Below are 16,433 nucleotides of genomic sequence, written 5' to 3'. Positions count from 1 at the left end.
GGCACTTGCCAAGAGAGTTATAAGATTCCCTGTACAAACTAAATTTTTATTTAATTCACCAGCAATGCTCAGAAAAGATTGTTAAATACTGTATGTATATCTGATTTATCAGTAACAGAAATATCTTTACTGCGAACTGACTTTATATTGTCGACCTTGTGCTTCTGGGCAGACACTTCCTTCACAACTGACCATATGGTTTTAATTTTATCCTGTGAATTAGCTATTCTATTTGCGTACCACATACTCTTTGCCTTCTTAATAACATTTTTAAGCATCTCACAATAGTGTTTGTAATGAGCTACTGTAGGCTGACTGTGACTACTCCTAACATTTTGATATAATTACAACTTTGTTCTACATGATATCCTTATCCCACTAATCAGCCACCTAGGTTGCCTTTTACTGCTAATATCCTGTTTACAACATTCTAATGGAATGCAACTCTCAAAGAGCATGAGAAATATGTTAAGGAAAGCATTATATTGGCCATCTATGTGATCGGAACTATAAACAATCTATCACTCTTGTTCCTTAACGAGATTTAAAAAACTCTCTATTGCCATTGGATTAGCTTTCCTACATAGTTTGTAATTATATGTGACACTTGTTTGAGTACAAAAGCCTTTTAGTGTTAAAACTTGTACTTCATGGTCTGAAAGGCCACTCTAGTAATGAAGGCCCATCTAGTAATGAAGAATGAATAACAATATTGTCTACAGCTGTGCTACTGTTCCCCTGCACCCTAGTTGGAAAAAACACAATCTGCATCTGATCATATGAGTTTAGGACATCTACCAACATCATTTAGGACATCTACCAACATCCTTTTTCTTGCCCAACCATACACTAAATTAATTCATTGATCTCAGTAGCTCTGCGAATAATCAGAAGTACTGTCTGTTGTTGGCAAGTTGCTTGTTGTTTCTGTGCATGACGTCCTTTTCCCAGCATAATGCCACATTGCTTGGCTTGTGTTAGTTCATTCGCAGCCTTGTTGGCCGCGGTTTGTGGAGTCTGAGTGTGTGTAGTTCAGGCGGCGTGACAAGAACAAGTAAATTAGTCATTTTTTCACAGTCCTTAGTTGGCAGAAACATGCAATACACACTTCGGGATTGGGTTTTTGTTGTGGAGCCATAGTGGAAGAGAGACTCATTGGTTATAGCACAATGGGCATTACAGAGACAATTCAATGCGCACGATGTTCCAACAAAGGCAACAATGTTACCAATCTTAAGGAACTGGCGTACTAAACAGTGACAGTGGTAAACAAAGTCCACCAATGAGGGCAGAGGTTACTGATAAATTCAGAAGAAACTATAGCATCGACTGAGGCAGAAGACAGGCCTTTCATATGGCACATGCCAGAGAGCTGCAAAAAATTTGGCACTGGGACCATACAGAGTGCGTAAGATGCAAGCACTGTAAGAAACAGACCAAGTGAAAAGAATGTGTTATTGTCGATGGTTTCAGAGATTTCTAATTTAACATCCAGCCATTCTCTCCATGACTTGGTTTAGAAATGACGCATGGTTCCATCTGTCAGGTAACATCAACACACAAAACAGCAGATACTAGGCTGTTGTAAGCCACCATATCATCCATTAAACACCACTGCATGATGAAAAGGATGGAGTGTGGAACACAGTGTCAGCTTGCTTGATTGTTGGCCCCATTTTCTTTGATACAACTGTAGACATTACAGTTAATACGAGCATCTTCATCTTCAATACATTTGTAGAGCAGCTGGATGACGTCGAACGTACAGAAGGTTATTTCCAACAAGATGGAGCAACATGTCACACATCTAACACTTCCATGCAACTTGAAACCAGTTTCTTTTGTGATAGAATAACTTCAAAAATTTTGTGGGTATCCAACCACCTGATCTATGCCCCCCCCCCCCCACCTGGCATGGCTTTTCACTAGTGGAGATACCCCGAAAGCCGAGTGTACAAGAACAGACTAAGGACAGCTGCAGAACTGAATGAGGCCAACACACAAAGTAAGCAACATTGGTGAGGACACACTTCACAGAATGTCACGGAACACGGTAAAATGGGTACAGTTGTGCATGCTGGTGGAGGGTGCTTTCACCATTTCCAATGAGGACTCTGTATCTCTGTATGTATGTATGTATGTATGTATGTATGTATGTATGTATGTCGTGTCCTAAATGTGTACCATCATCTACCAAAATTGCAAATGTGTCCCATAACTGGTTCACATGTTGCGACTCATTAAAAGAGTTCACATTTATATGGATTGCACTGTACAGTGGAACCTTGCATAGTGAGCATAATTCAATCCAGAATCTTACTCATAGTGCGGAACACTCATTAAGTGAAATAATTTATCCCTTATAAATTAATGTAAAATACAATATGCATTCCATGCAGAAAAAGTACTGAAAGTTTTATTTTATGCACAACTTTTATTCAACGAAAATTATACATGCAATGTTATGTACTAATTCTTTTTCACTAGGAAGCTAGAAGGTGTCATCAATAAGTAGTAGGTCTTTTAAACTTTTTTATTGAACTACAAATCCTTAGTATTACTTGAAGTGGTGCCCTTCTGCTTCAACACAACGTGTATAACACGATTCCCACTGCACGTACGCCTTCTGGAACTTGCTTTCCTTGATCCTCTTTAGAGACACCATCATGGTGTTTTGGACATCTACAGAGTTGAATCAGTGACCCTTGAGGTCCCGCTTGAACTGGGGAAAAAGAAGTAGTCTGCCAGTAACAGATCTGGACTGTATGGAGTCGGAGGTAATGTGGCAACCCTATGCTTGGCCAGCAAACCTATGATTGGCCAGGTATTCCAACACCCGCAGGGCACAGTGGCACAGCACGTTCTCATGGTGCGACTGCCAACAAGCAGCGACATCTGGCCGCACTTGGAGGATTCATTTGTGCAATCTTTCAAGCACTTCCATGTAAAATTTAGAATTGAGAGTTTGTCCAGGGAGCACAAACTCCTGGTGAACCACACCACAATGGTCAAAATGCAGATGAGTATGGTTTTGACCCTTGGCTTGCTCATTTTGGCTTCCTACTGATGCGGGGAATTGGCAGTGTGCCACTCAACGCTTTGGCATTTGGTCTTCAGGGCATACTCAGAACACCACGATTAGTCACTGGTAATCACACTGAAGAAAATTTGAGTTTTCTTGGACACAGTTCAGAATTTCCTGGGAAATTTGCACATGATTCAGTTTTTGTTTCTCACTCAGGATTTTTTGAACAAGCTTGGCGCACACCTTTCGCATGATCAAATCCTCAGTAACTATTTCTTGGATGGTACCATACAAAATCCCCAATTCGTCAACCATCAGACGAATGTTTAAGCACCGATCAGAGTCCAGAAGTGCCTTCACTTTGGCCACATTTTCATCAATCCTTGAAGTTGATTAGTGACCTGCGTGCTGGTCATCTTCAACCAGCGCCTGCTCCTCTCTGAACACCTTGTGCCACTCCAACACTGTTGAGAGGCTCAGGGCAGCATCCTGTAGGCATCCTTAATCATTCCGAGGGGCTCCATCATGGTTTTCGTGAGTTTCACGCAGAATTTAATAGCATAGTGCTGCTCAAGATTTTTCTACGTATTGAAACATGACCGCACTACCGAACAGAAGACCACAAAAATTGACATACTCACTCTCCGTTTCCCTGCAGGTGACTGTAAAAAATATCTGACTCTCCGAAAGGCTCCCCACTTTCATGACCAGGTGGTCCAAGCTCCCACCACCACTCCATTCACACTACAGAAATTCAGTCCTACTATTTATTGATCACACCCTGTATTTAGTCATTTGTTTCTGACAACCTTTCAACACTTGACAGAAATGCAACATAGAATTATTGTCAAATAAATTTGTAGTGCACATAGCCACTGCTTTTATGGGGTTATGATTATCACTGTATGAGGCAACTGATTCCCACACTTTCAGCATTTCTTCTATTGCACCAGAAGATTACTCCTCCTCCTCTGAATAACTCCTCTCCACAACTGCCTGCTGTGAAACACACTCTAAATCCATAAGATCTTTGGTGATAATTTCTTGGGTGTGATCTTCCAAAAGTTCATTGATATCACTGTTATCCACTTTTAGTCCCATGCTCTTGGCCCAAGACACAATCTCGTTGACTATGGGATCCACAGGTACTGACTTAAGTGCCTCAGAGCCACATTCAACAATGCACTCCAACCAAAGCTTCATCGAGCCATATGTAAGAGTTCTCTTGGTAACCCCTTCCCATGCCTTTTTATATCATCTTGACACACACAATGATGTTGAAATGATATTTCCAAAACTCTATGAGAGTGAGATTGGCAGCTTCAGTCAACTCAAAGCAAAGTTTGAAGAGTGCTTCAGAGCAGATCATCTTAAAGTTAGAAATAATCTGCTGGTCCATACGCTGGAGTAACAGAATGGTCGGGGGGCAGAAATTGGATCTTGACGAATTGAAGTTCTTCTAGGGGGTGGTTTTGTAGGGCTGGAGAATGGACAGGAGCAAAGGCCATTGAAAGCAGGACATGGAGTGGCAGATTCATCTCAAACAAATATTTTTCACCAAATGACCAAAAACTTCATTGATTCAATCACAAAAAAGATCACGTGTCACTCAAGCCTATAAAGGTATGCTTCGACACCTTTATCCAGAATAGGCACATCTCACTGAAACTGAAAATCTGTTGTGGCAGATAACCATCACCAGAATCTATGAACATCTTGAAGTTGCTGATGAAGTTGTCTGCTCCCTTTGTGTTGGTTCTTCTCTTAAACTTCTTGAACCACCCACGGCTTGCCTTAAACACTTCTTTGGACGCTGATGATCCCGATGTCATCTTAAAGAGGTCAGCAAAAATAATTCTCACCTCCTCACAAATGATGATCTCATTAACAGTGTCGCTTTGCAATTGATTTTCATTTGTCAGGGAGTATACGCAGGCAAGGGAAAAAAATTCCCGGAGAGTTTTCCCGGATATTCCGATTAAAAAATATACTTTTTCCCAAGCAAAAATACACTTTATCCATGCTAAGTGACGGTAAGTTTTCGATAGGGAGCAAAGTTTTGGAAAGATCTTTGATGTGCAGAAACATATACGCTGCATATTTTTGTATTATGAAAGTATAAATTCGAATTCCACCAAACACAACACGTTAGTTTCCAGAGAGTTAAAAATCAAGATTGCAATGCCCTTTTGTAAACCAATCATATCTCATGCCACGTGATCTCGCCAGCTGATAACAGCAGGTATTCAGAGCATAGGACACGTGTTGTAGTCAGCCAATAGCAAGATCACTGTTAAGTAGCGCGAACACACAAAGAGGAATAGTTAATGGTTGACATTAATATACACAGTGTAGCTACAAGAAAAGCTAAGCTTTTACATGTAATATTGGTCTTTTTTTTGCATGTGTTATACTCTTTAAGACATATCATCACACAAATTTTCCAGTAAACTTAAAATAATGACATAAATGTCTGGTCTTCTGACTCTGAAATTCTTCTAAGAATAAATTCATCCTACATTCTCACACATAATTCATTTTGCATAAAAGGAAATTTACTTTGAAATTAACACTTTTCAAACCAGTATTCACAACCCTTTCTCCGAGACTGTTAGAAATATGTTTGTTTTGTCAGTTGCCAGGGAGTGCCAGAAAACAGGCATTATTTCGCAAGTGCAGCTACGGTGATATAGGAAGCCTGCAAGTTCGTATGTACAAAGCATTAAGAGATCTTACATTACGCCATAAAAGAAACAGGACATCGGAGGATACTCCAAGAGCAGCAGAATTTCGAAACCACACAAAAATGTATAATTCAGCTTGACGTGCACATTGGTTTGTCCAGATTCACAATGAAGTAGGCCCCACCTGATATTAAGCTTTCCAGTGTGGTTTTCGGGCTGTAAATTTTCTTGGAGTACCAGTAATGTACTATCTCATGTTTGGTTCTTTATTACTGCATAATGCCATTCATGGTAGAAGATGAAAACGTGCACTTGAAATTCAGCAAATAATTGGAATGAAACACTTCATTTCAAATAAATTGATTGCCTCAGCAGAAAAGATTAATAAAGCTGAATTTCTTCAACAAAGCAAAAAGCTTCATTGTACTGCAAGGCGATTTAGCTTGACTGCCAAAAATGTGGAAATAAAATAAAATCATAATAATATATTTTTGGCTTCCATAATCATGTGAATGCATTTTAATTCACTTGATAGCTCCCGGCCACAGAAATCCATTTTGTTTTCGTTTGACGTGGGAGCTGTAAATGAAGAGGAAACAGTAAAATCCCTTAACGTAAATATGGGTCATGTGGAGACTACCCCCTTCTTCTTCTTCTTCTTCTTCTTCTTCTTCAGTAGCACTACAGCCCTTGGTGAGCCTTGGTTTCTTCAACGATCTTCCTCCACACTTCTTGGTTATTTGCTGCTCTTTTCCACCTCTGGACTCGCATACTGGTGAGATCCACTATTACGTTGACAATCCATCTTCTTCTAGGCCTCCCTTTTTGCCTTTCTGAATGGATCGATCACACCTTTCATCATTTTCTTTGGAATTCTGTCCCCTGCCATTCCCTCCAAGTGTCCTAGCCATCACATTTGCTGTGATTTTACAAATTTTACTATGTCCCTACCTTGTATTAACTCTTGTAATTCGGCACTGTAGCGTATTCTCCAACCTTCCTCCTCCCTTATTGGCCCATAGATTTTGCGTAGTATTTTCCGCTCAAAGGTTCTTAGTGCATTTTTATCATGTTCTGTCAATGTCCATACCTCTGACCCTTAAGTGATAACTGGGCAGCCTAGGGAATTATATATTAGCAGTTTTGTTTTTCTTGTAACAAGGCTACTTCTGAAAAGTTGCATGTTTGCAAAGTAAGCTCTATATCATATTCATAGAACTTTTCCATCCTTTGTTATATCACAAATATTTGATCAGTTGTTCCTCTGTCTGGTCGAAAGCCACACTGATATTCCCCTAGTATGCCTTCTGCACAATTCTGTATCCTTTTGTTTAATGTAATTGAGAAAATCTTATAAATTGTGCTTAGGAGTGTTATAACCCTATAATTTTTACTGGCTGTTCTGTCCCCTTCTTATAAATGGGGTTTATTATTTCAGTTTTCCAATTGTCTGGCATAGTTTCTGTTTCCCGAATATTTGATATTAATGTGTGCAGTTCCTTTATTACAGCGTCACCACCAGTTTTTATTAATTCAGGGATTATGCTGCCTTCCCCAAGGGCTCGATTGTTTTTTGACTTGTGCACAGCCTGGGAAACCTCTAGTAGTGTTGTCTTTCTTGCCTCATTGGTATCATCATCTACTTCCAGCTCCACTCTTTCCTCCTGCACAGCTGTCTCTTCATCTTCTAGGCTGGTGCTTAGTGTATCTTTGAAATACTTTACCCATCTTCCCACTAACTTTTCTTCATCCCTTATCATTTTCCTATCTTCACTGGAAGAGGCCACTGTTTTTAGCTGGAATATATTTTTCAATTTGCCTACAGCATGACAGAACTTTCTTACTTCACTCTGTTCCTTTAACTCTTCTAGTTCTTGACATTTCTTCTTAGTCCACTCTCTTTTCTTTCTCTTGCACAGTCTGTTAGCTCTTCTCCTGAATCCTCTACATCATTACATTTTATTTCTGATTTCTCTCTATAGAACTTTTGTCCTTGCCCTGTTCTTTTCCTCTATTTCTTACCTGCAATCTTCATCAAACCATTCCTGGGCTCTTCTGTTCCTTCTTATGCCTATTATTTCCTCTGCAGCATCTTTAATGGCTTTTTCAATCCTGTTCCACCTTTCATCTACTCCTACTGCAGTCTATTCATTGCTCAACTTTCTGCTTAGTGTTACTTGGTATTTTTTTACTTCATCAGGAATTTTCAGTTTATCTGGGTTCCATTTCATCATCTTTCCTATTCTGTTGCCATTTGTAAGTGAGAGTTCCTCTCTCAAGACTGATTTTATCACAAAGTGGTCTGAATTACAGTTTGGTCCTCTGGAGCTCCGTACACCCATAACTGACATGGAGTGGCATGCAATCGCTAAAATATGGTCAATCTGGTTGACTACTCCATTGACTTCATACTTCCAGGTGCCCATATGGATCATTTTGTGTAGGAAACAGGTATCATGCTGGATCTGGCAGCTAGGGTGCATGAGACAAATTTTTCTCATTAGCACCTGGCCGCTTGCTGCTACTGCTAGTAGCCACATTCAACTAGCCAGAAGCAGGCGAAGGTACAGCTCATACGTGAGTCAACTGCGCATGCCATGAGCCTGCTTGCAATCGCTCAATCGAACCTAATGAAAACAGCTGTGACGTCATGCTCGTAGAGAGCAGTTTATTGTTACAAAGTACTGCATAGTCTTTGCCCTAAGGCCTTTGACATATTTTTGCTGTTTGCAAATGCTTGTGCAAGCACGATGTTTTGTTGTTGTAAATGGCACATTTCCTTTCCAACGAAAGATTGTTTTCCCTTGTTTATGTTTTACTGCTGCAGTATTATTCTCAAGTAGCAGGATACAGTAACAACCTTTGCTAGAGTATCAGTTCTCACCAGTCAAAATTATAAAAGTTTAACTGAAAACTAAAACAAGGAAAAATTCCCGAATTCCGAAAAATTTCTGGGTTTTTCCCAGGTCGTATACACCCTGTTTGTCCATATAAGGAGCAACCTTCGACATCGTCCAGAATACGAAACAGTTGTTTAGATACTATTGCCACTCCCTTTGAAGCGTCTATCTCCTTAATATTGTCCATGTTCTTGAGGCTAGTGCAAATATTTGATGTAGACCAATTGTATGTGCATGCTAAATCAGCAACGAAGGTTATTAAAATCTTCACACAAAAAAACTGAGAGATCACAGGTTAAAAAAAAAAAAAAAAGGTGTGATCACAAGCTGCACTAAGATGGTAGCAGAAAGAGTGCTAATCACAGACTGCAGAACATACTAAATATGCCGCTACCAATAATGAAAGGTGTTCATATAGTAGAACATCCCCCCCCCCCCCCGCACACAAATGACTGGTGACGTCACATTAAATCATCGTCACTCATTATGCGAAACATCGCTCGTTAAGTGAGTCATTTTTTTACAATTTGTTTTGCTCGTTATGGGATTTGCTCATTATGGGTGGTACTCTTTAAGTGAGGTTCCACTGTATAAGGTTTACTTCACTGAATAGTTCAAGCATTACCCTTGCACATAAACAGCAAATTTACTAGCTTACATATTATTTTATAGAGTAAAAATGACGACACAGCAAATATTAGTTCAAGGCTTTACAAAATTGTGTACTGCCTTCCATAGATTTTAGATTTGATGGGAGCTTATTGAATAGCTGGAGGCCAATGCGGAATGCTCCCTTTTGACAAGAGTTGTTTTAGTATGCAGGTTTGAGTTTCTTCTAGTATTATGTTTGTAAATCACTGTTCTTCTTAGGTCAGCATTTGATTGACATTACGCATTTATTTTTCTTTCCTTAAGAATTTTAAAGTATCAAGAACATATAAGCAAGGCAGTGTTAGGATTTACAGCTTTCTGAAAATGGGTCTTCAAGAGTCTCTAGTTTACCTTCCATTAACGAGCCTCGTGGCTCTTGTCAAGGGCAGCTGTAGAATTTCCCCACAATATCACATATCTGATGTGTAGTAGCGAGCCAGTGGGTATGTTGGACCTTCCATCGACCAACGGACCCCCTTGAAGATGTCTCCCGCAGTCGGAGACGAAACGTTGGGAATTGAGACAAAATTCATCAACTGACCACGGCATAACAGCCAGGATAATTATAATGGACATGATATTTCCGGCCGTGAAAGTCTACATTTTAGAATCAGTTTTTGTATAACTTTTTACATATTTTTTTCAAATACTGTAGAGAAAGAGGATGAAATTGTGATAAGCATAGAGTTGTTCATGTCTTTACTATCTGCTTTTTTGAAAATAGGAATTACTTTCAACATTTTCAGTGACTCTGGGAGTATAACTGCCTGGAAAGAACAGTCACAGAGGTGAGTTTGTGGTTCAGCAAGAGTGTGTGTTCAGTTCCTGACAACAGTTGCCAGAACTCCATCAATGGGAATCGAATAAGAATTTTTCATAGCTCTGAGGGTTTTATCATCATCATCATCATCATCATCATCATCATCTTTAGTGACTATAGTAGGCCTAATGAAAATTGATACAGTGCATGTATGATTTTTCTGGTTTACTGGTTGATATTTTTAATCAGTCCATCAGCTATTTTTGATCTAGCCTCTCCATAAAGACTTACAAAATGGCCATTGTCATACTGGCTGGCTGGGTGCTTATTTGTAAGCAGAGCATTTCCATTACTTCAGACATTTTTTTGCTGGTCAATGCTAGCTGCCATTTAATTGTATCAGACTTGCCACTGCAAAGAGAGAACTTTATTGAACTTACTAGGCAACTGTTAATCCTCATCCTCTTTATGGTGGTGTTTTGCTGGTTGGTTCATGACAGGCATCACCATCAACCAGCTGTTCACTTGAATGAATGGCCACCAGCAAACTGTGCCCAAGAACAGAATTGATCACCCCGTGGCAGAACACGCTGCAGAGCACAAAATGTTTGATTAACAGCTGCTTCACAACCTGTGCCATATGGATCCTTCCCACAACACCAGCTTCTATGAATCAGATAGAGGGGAGTTGTCATTACAACACAGACTTTAATCAAGTAATACTCCTGGCAGGAATCTCCAATAGCCCAATAGTGACTTCCACCTGTGGTCCAGGACCTGAACTTCATTTCATCCTGCATCCATACCTTCTTACCTCTTCCTCTGTTCTCCCTCACCCTCCCAGCCCACTTCTCCACTTCATGATGTGCTGTGCACAACGTCCTTTGCCAGCAGCCTGAATGAGCTCACCTGTGCTTTCCCCAACTATCACTCTACTCCCCACCTCCTCCATTTATGCACTTCACTCAATACAACCCCTCACACCAGTCAAAGTGCCCCCTAAATCGACAAAATGTTGTCAGACTTAACAATGTAGCCATACAGGTGTGTGTGTGTGTGTGTGTGTGTGTGTGTGTGTGTGTGTGTGTGTGTGTGTGTGTGTGTGTGTGAGTGAGGGAGTGAGAGAGAGAGAGAGAGAGAGAGAGAGCGCAAATGCAAGTGCTCTATAGCCCTGTCAAAGTATTTTTCAAAATGATAGAAGCATTCTGTCTTGGTTTTTGTGCCTATCAATGACTCACTGCCTCTACTCCTAGAATTATTTACATTCCAATATATTAGGTATTAAAATTGCCAAGAAATGTGCTGGAACAAAAGGGTGTATTTTACAGTAATCAAATGAAAAATATGTTGCATCTGAACAAGAAAAATGGTTTATATACATTATTCTTACCTAGAGTCGTCCCCAAGCCATGGTGATTGAAGTTTACTACCACCAAACTTTGCCCCTGTTACAAGTTTGAACACTGTTACCGTTACTTGTTTTTGAGCCTCTGGTTCCACATGGTATAGATTCCCAGAGTTTACAAACCATTTGCTAACTTTTAATCTGAAACCATCAAAAATATATTACTTTTAATCTGAAACCATCAAAAATATATTTCTGAAATAATGTTGTCATTTTGGTAATGATAAAAGTACCACTATTCAACAAACATCACAAGCTCAGTTAAACTGACTGACTGGCATTCGCTAATGCTATACAAATGCCGGCAGCTGTGGCAAAGCTGGAAAAACTTTTAGACTATTAAAAAAGTAGAATTATACAGAACATATGAAGAGACAGAATTGTTGATATGAAACGAAGCACAACAACACAGTCTGCAAAAAACAAATAAATAACAATTAACAGTGTAGAAATTTAAATATACTGCAGACACTTTAATGTGGCCATACTGGGTGGGGTTTTTTGGACTGTGGTTGCATAAGAAACCAGCAGTGACCTGGCATATACTACCTCATCTACGACAGTGTCAACATCAGGTGGAAACTGTGTGGTAGCTGTAAATGAATGCTTTGAGTACTACGCATTGCTTTGAATTGTGCGTTGCCTGTTGTTATCTTTTCTTATTTTGAAGTGACTGAAGAGACTTGGTCTATCATAGGATTTGAGCATGAATCATAACACAAGAAAGGATCGGCATTCTCTATGACCATAATGACAGTTCTGCTTTAGCAGAACAACAAAACTTGAGTGTAAACAGCCAGTTCTGAGGGAACAAGGCTGAACTTGTTTCCCTGCACCTCTTCTCTCCTCACTGTGGTACACATTCTTGTTTGTTTACTATCATGGTGACTGCCACATTACAGTGTCTGCACTGTACAAAGGGAATAAATTACAACACGGCCACCAGTAATAAATAGCATTACAGAAAAGGGAAAGAGAGTTGGGAACAGTTTATCAATTATATAAAATATCTACAACAAAAATTGCACTTCAAATAATGTAAAACTCATCTACTGCTATGAACTACAAAGACTGTATGCCCCCAAATGAAACCCACTCAACATGAAACATTACTGGAGATCATGGTAGGATGTGGAGAGGTCAGGGGGGAGAATAACAGTCTGAGGAAAATCAAATATCCTAAAAAGATTAGCAGAAAACAAGAAATTTTATATGAATATTGAAATAAATCATCTTCTAATATAAAAATTATCTGTGCTTCTACAAAAATAATACAACAGCAGCATTGGTTTAAAGAAGTATAGACTGTCATATCTGCAGAAGAACAAGCTGCCAGATCACTCCAAATGAAAAAGTTTTGGGAAAGGAAAAAATTGTTGACTGCCAAGATTTTAACTTGTTCACCATAGACACTGTTACATAAAGTTTCATTTTAGTGCTCTAATGTGGGTGTAAACTATGTAAATAAATAAATAAGGGCACCGGAGAAAACATTTCAAAGGGGTCTTGAAAACGTAGAAAAAAAAGAAGACATAAATTATCTAAAGAACAAACAGGGGGAAATGGTAGAAATAAATACAAAACAAGAAACAGAAAACAAAGACTAGATTACAGTTTAATTATGAATGAGTCAATAAGGAGAAAGCTGCACTTCAACAACACTAAAAATTCAACTATTTGAGTTTTATGAAGAGGGTTAGTTCCTCTTAGGAACTGCTTTAACAAATGCTTAGTATTCTGCAATCCCTTCCTTGTCAATGAAGAAAAGAGGGTTTTACTGTCAAGATCAAGTTGACAAAGGGCCTGAGAAAGCTTTTTTAAGGGGGGTAGGATGTCAAACGGGCCAACTTGGAGCAGGAGAGGCACCACAGGACATTTTATTTTCTACGTATATACTTTTACAAATAAAGTCATAAAACTTTGTTGGCATGACCAGGAAGGATTCAGGATTCACACTCATAGCAGTGGAAGTGCAAAAACATAACAAAATAAATTTTTTTTAGATACGAAATTTCATCATTTTTTCACTTACTGTTGGCTGAGTTTGTTGCTATAGGTACATTTTTCTTCACAAGTAAGAGAGCTTCTTTGATGAATTTTGCACAGCATACAAACCATACTTACAGGTGTATGAAATTATAAAATTTTCCAAATCTATTAAAAACTGTGGTAAAAATTGAGATAATTAACTACAAAATTTGATTTTTTTCTAAATATAAAGTTTAAAACGTAACAGCTCATTCATTTTTTCATAAATTGATTCTAGAGTTTCAGACACCTGTAAGTATGGTTTGTATGCTGTACAAAATTCATTGAACAGTCTCTCTTACTTATGAAGAAAAGTATACCTATAGAAACAAATGCAGCCAATAGTAAGTGAAAAAATGATAAAATTTCACGCGTAAAAAAAATTATTTATTTATGTTTTTGAACTTCCGCTGCTACGAGTGTGAATCCTGAATCCTTCCTGGTCATGCTGACAAAGTTTTATGAATTTACTTGTAAAAGTATAGACAGTGGAAATTAAAATGTCCTGTGGTGCCTATCCTGCTCCAACTCGGCCCATTTGATATCCTACCCTCCTTAAGGAAGCAAATAGTATAACATTTCTTTCCCACGAAATTATACATAGAGACAGATGTTAATTTTTGGAGACATGAATGTCAAATATAAATGCATCCTGATCAAGATGCCATAAAAAAAACTGAGCTGCAAGTGTAGTTCAACAAAGAACATGAAGCTGAAAGGCCACTGTGTTATTGCAAGTCAGTGTTCCACCACATATAGGCCGTTTGATCAAAAATCTGGAGAAAATTAACCGACTTCATTTTATGTAACAAAACTGGCATATTTGTACAGATTGTTTGTGCTAATTATCAACTATACAACAGATGGTCTTCTTACAAACAAATAACAGTCGCTGATGAATGTTTATATGTTAATCACAAACTTTGGATTAATACCCCAAGTTTCTCAATATTTTAAAAATGAAAGCCGAATTTAAATTCAAAACCAGAATATTAGCCCCTAGACCATGCTCTATGAAGTGGACTCCGGCAGGCCTGTTGCCTACCCACCGTGTGCTCTCAAAATTGTGTCCACGCTGTCTGGTGGCACTGCATTGCGCATTCTCCAAACTGTGCTTGCTCCCACACTTGGCAACATTTGGAAGGATCTACAAAATGTATTTAAAGTTTTATATCAGCTGCAAGAGTCACACTGCCTGCTGTAAGCATCATCTAACAGATATTGCTGGTGTGTCTGTTGTTTGGAGAAGACGGTGATCATCAGGACTTTAATGACAGTGATACAGAAACATCAAGAGGCAAAGGAGGTGCTGACAACTGTTCAACAAGTCAGAGATCATGTGTAAGAATTCATTTTTCATGTCTTCCAAATCACTGGCATTTTCACATCATTTTTTGATAACAGGTTGTTAACAATGATAATTAATGAAACAAACAAATATGCTGAGCAGTTTATAAGTTCATATGTGTATACACTAAAATGTGTATACACTAAAACAATGATCATAGGTGCACAACCAACAACTGAGAATTGTATTCTTCGACCACAAAGAAAATGGATAGGATGTGACAGTTACTTTTGGGATAAAAAATGTTTGTAAAATAACTTATACAGAAAAAAAGACAATGAGTCAATAGTAGCGTTTACAACAATACGAAGTGTGATCAAAAAGTAACGTGAATATTTCTTTTTCTTAAAGATTCTTTATTTTTTCATCAGCATCAATTTTGTCCGCTTCAAAGTAACCCCATCAGATTTAATACACTTGTTCCAAAGCTTTTTCAACTCTTCGAAGCACTTCTGGAACTCGCTTTTCATTATGGTGTACAGCTCCTTCAGTGATTCTGTTTTTATCTCATCAATGGTGGAAAAACAACATATATTCATGGCTCTCTTCAGTCTCAGGAATAGAAAGAAGTTGCAGGGTCTGGCGAATACAGTGGCTGAGGCAACATAACAGTTTTGCTTTTTGCTAAAAAATCATGAACAAGCATTGAGGTGTGATGCAATTTTCATGAGCAGTTTTGTCTCAATTCTTGTCATTTTCTTCAGATTGCTTTACACAAATGGTACATAAATTCCACGGAGCATTCCTTATTGACTATACACCAATAAGGTAGAAACTCATGACGCACTATGCCATTGTAATCGAAGAAAACTGTGAGGAGAACCTTCACATGTGACCGAACTTGTTGAAGTTTTCAGTCTTGGCTCTTCTGGCAGTTTCCATTTGGCCTTGGTTTTGATGTCAAAGCCATAAATTGTCACCTGCTATAACATTCTAAAGAATGTTCTGGATTATTGTTGACTTCATCCAGCAATTCCTGTGTGATTTCTAAGTGACATAATTTTTGGTCAAAATTCAACTATTTGGAACAAACTTTGCTGCTACACATTTCATGCAAAATAATAATAATAATAATTTGCTTGTCATGAGCCAAAGGATATGCCGACATCATCAGTCTCTCTGACGGAGATTCTGTGGTTTCCAGAACCATTTTCTTTATTTTTCCACACTGTTGACAATAATTGATGTGCTAGGACATCCAGGATGGTCATCATCTTCAATGTCTTCTCAATGTAAACTCTTTTAGATCTGCCAAAAGCTATAGTCAACATTTACAATGTGGTGCTGCACTTTATTAAATTCTTCAAACAAAATTTAATGTGAATTCTTTGATCCATCTTTTTCAAAAGTAAAATTTCGTTGAGCACTTGAAAACACACACAATCTTTTCAACTGTCAACAATAAACTAAATAGTCCAAGCATCTGAAAATGTAAATATATAACTGCGGCACATGTACCAGCAAGATAAAAAAAATTAAAATCAGATGTATAAAGCCTACAAAATAAAAAAGATCCCATTACTTTTTGATCACACCTCATAAGTGCGTGTTAAGATAAAATTAAACAATGGAAAATCCAGGACAGAATAATGACACAATATTACGAAATGGATAGATTGCTATTCACCTTAT

The 16,433-nt window shown here is 38.4% G+C and overlaps 1 protein-coding gene across 2 annotated transcripts in view; it reads right to left on the bottom strand.

Annotated features, from left to right (window-relative positions):
- The window catches only part of LOC126483753 (ER membrane protein complex subunit 1), a 129,244-nt gene that overhangs the window by 91,111 nt on the left and 21,700 nt on the right, over positions 1 to 16,433 (bottom strand). For both annotated transcript variants that reach the window (XM_050106900.1, XM_050106908.1), the window contains exon 4: positions 11,411 to 11,566. In XM_050106900.1, the coding sequence (XP_049962857.1) occupies positions 11,411 to 11,566 (156 nt within the window). The remainder of the gene's footprint in view (positions 1 to 11,410; positions 11,567 to 16,433) is intronic.

Source organism: Schistocerca serialis, chromosome 1 (assembly GCF_023864345.2).
Source record: "Schistocerca serialis cubense isolate TAMUIC-IGC-003099 chromosome 1, iqSchSeri2.2, whole genome shotgun sequence".
Classification (NCBI taxonomy): domain Eukaryota; kingdom Metazoa; phylum Arthropoda; class Insecta; order Orthoptera; family Acrididae; genus Schistocerca; species Schistocerca serialis.
This window is presented reverse-complemented; position numbering and strand designations above follow the sequence as displayed.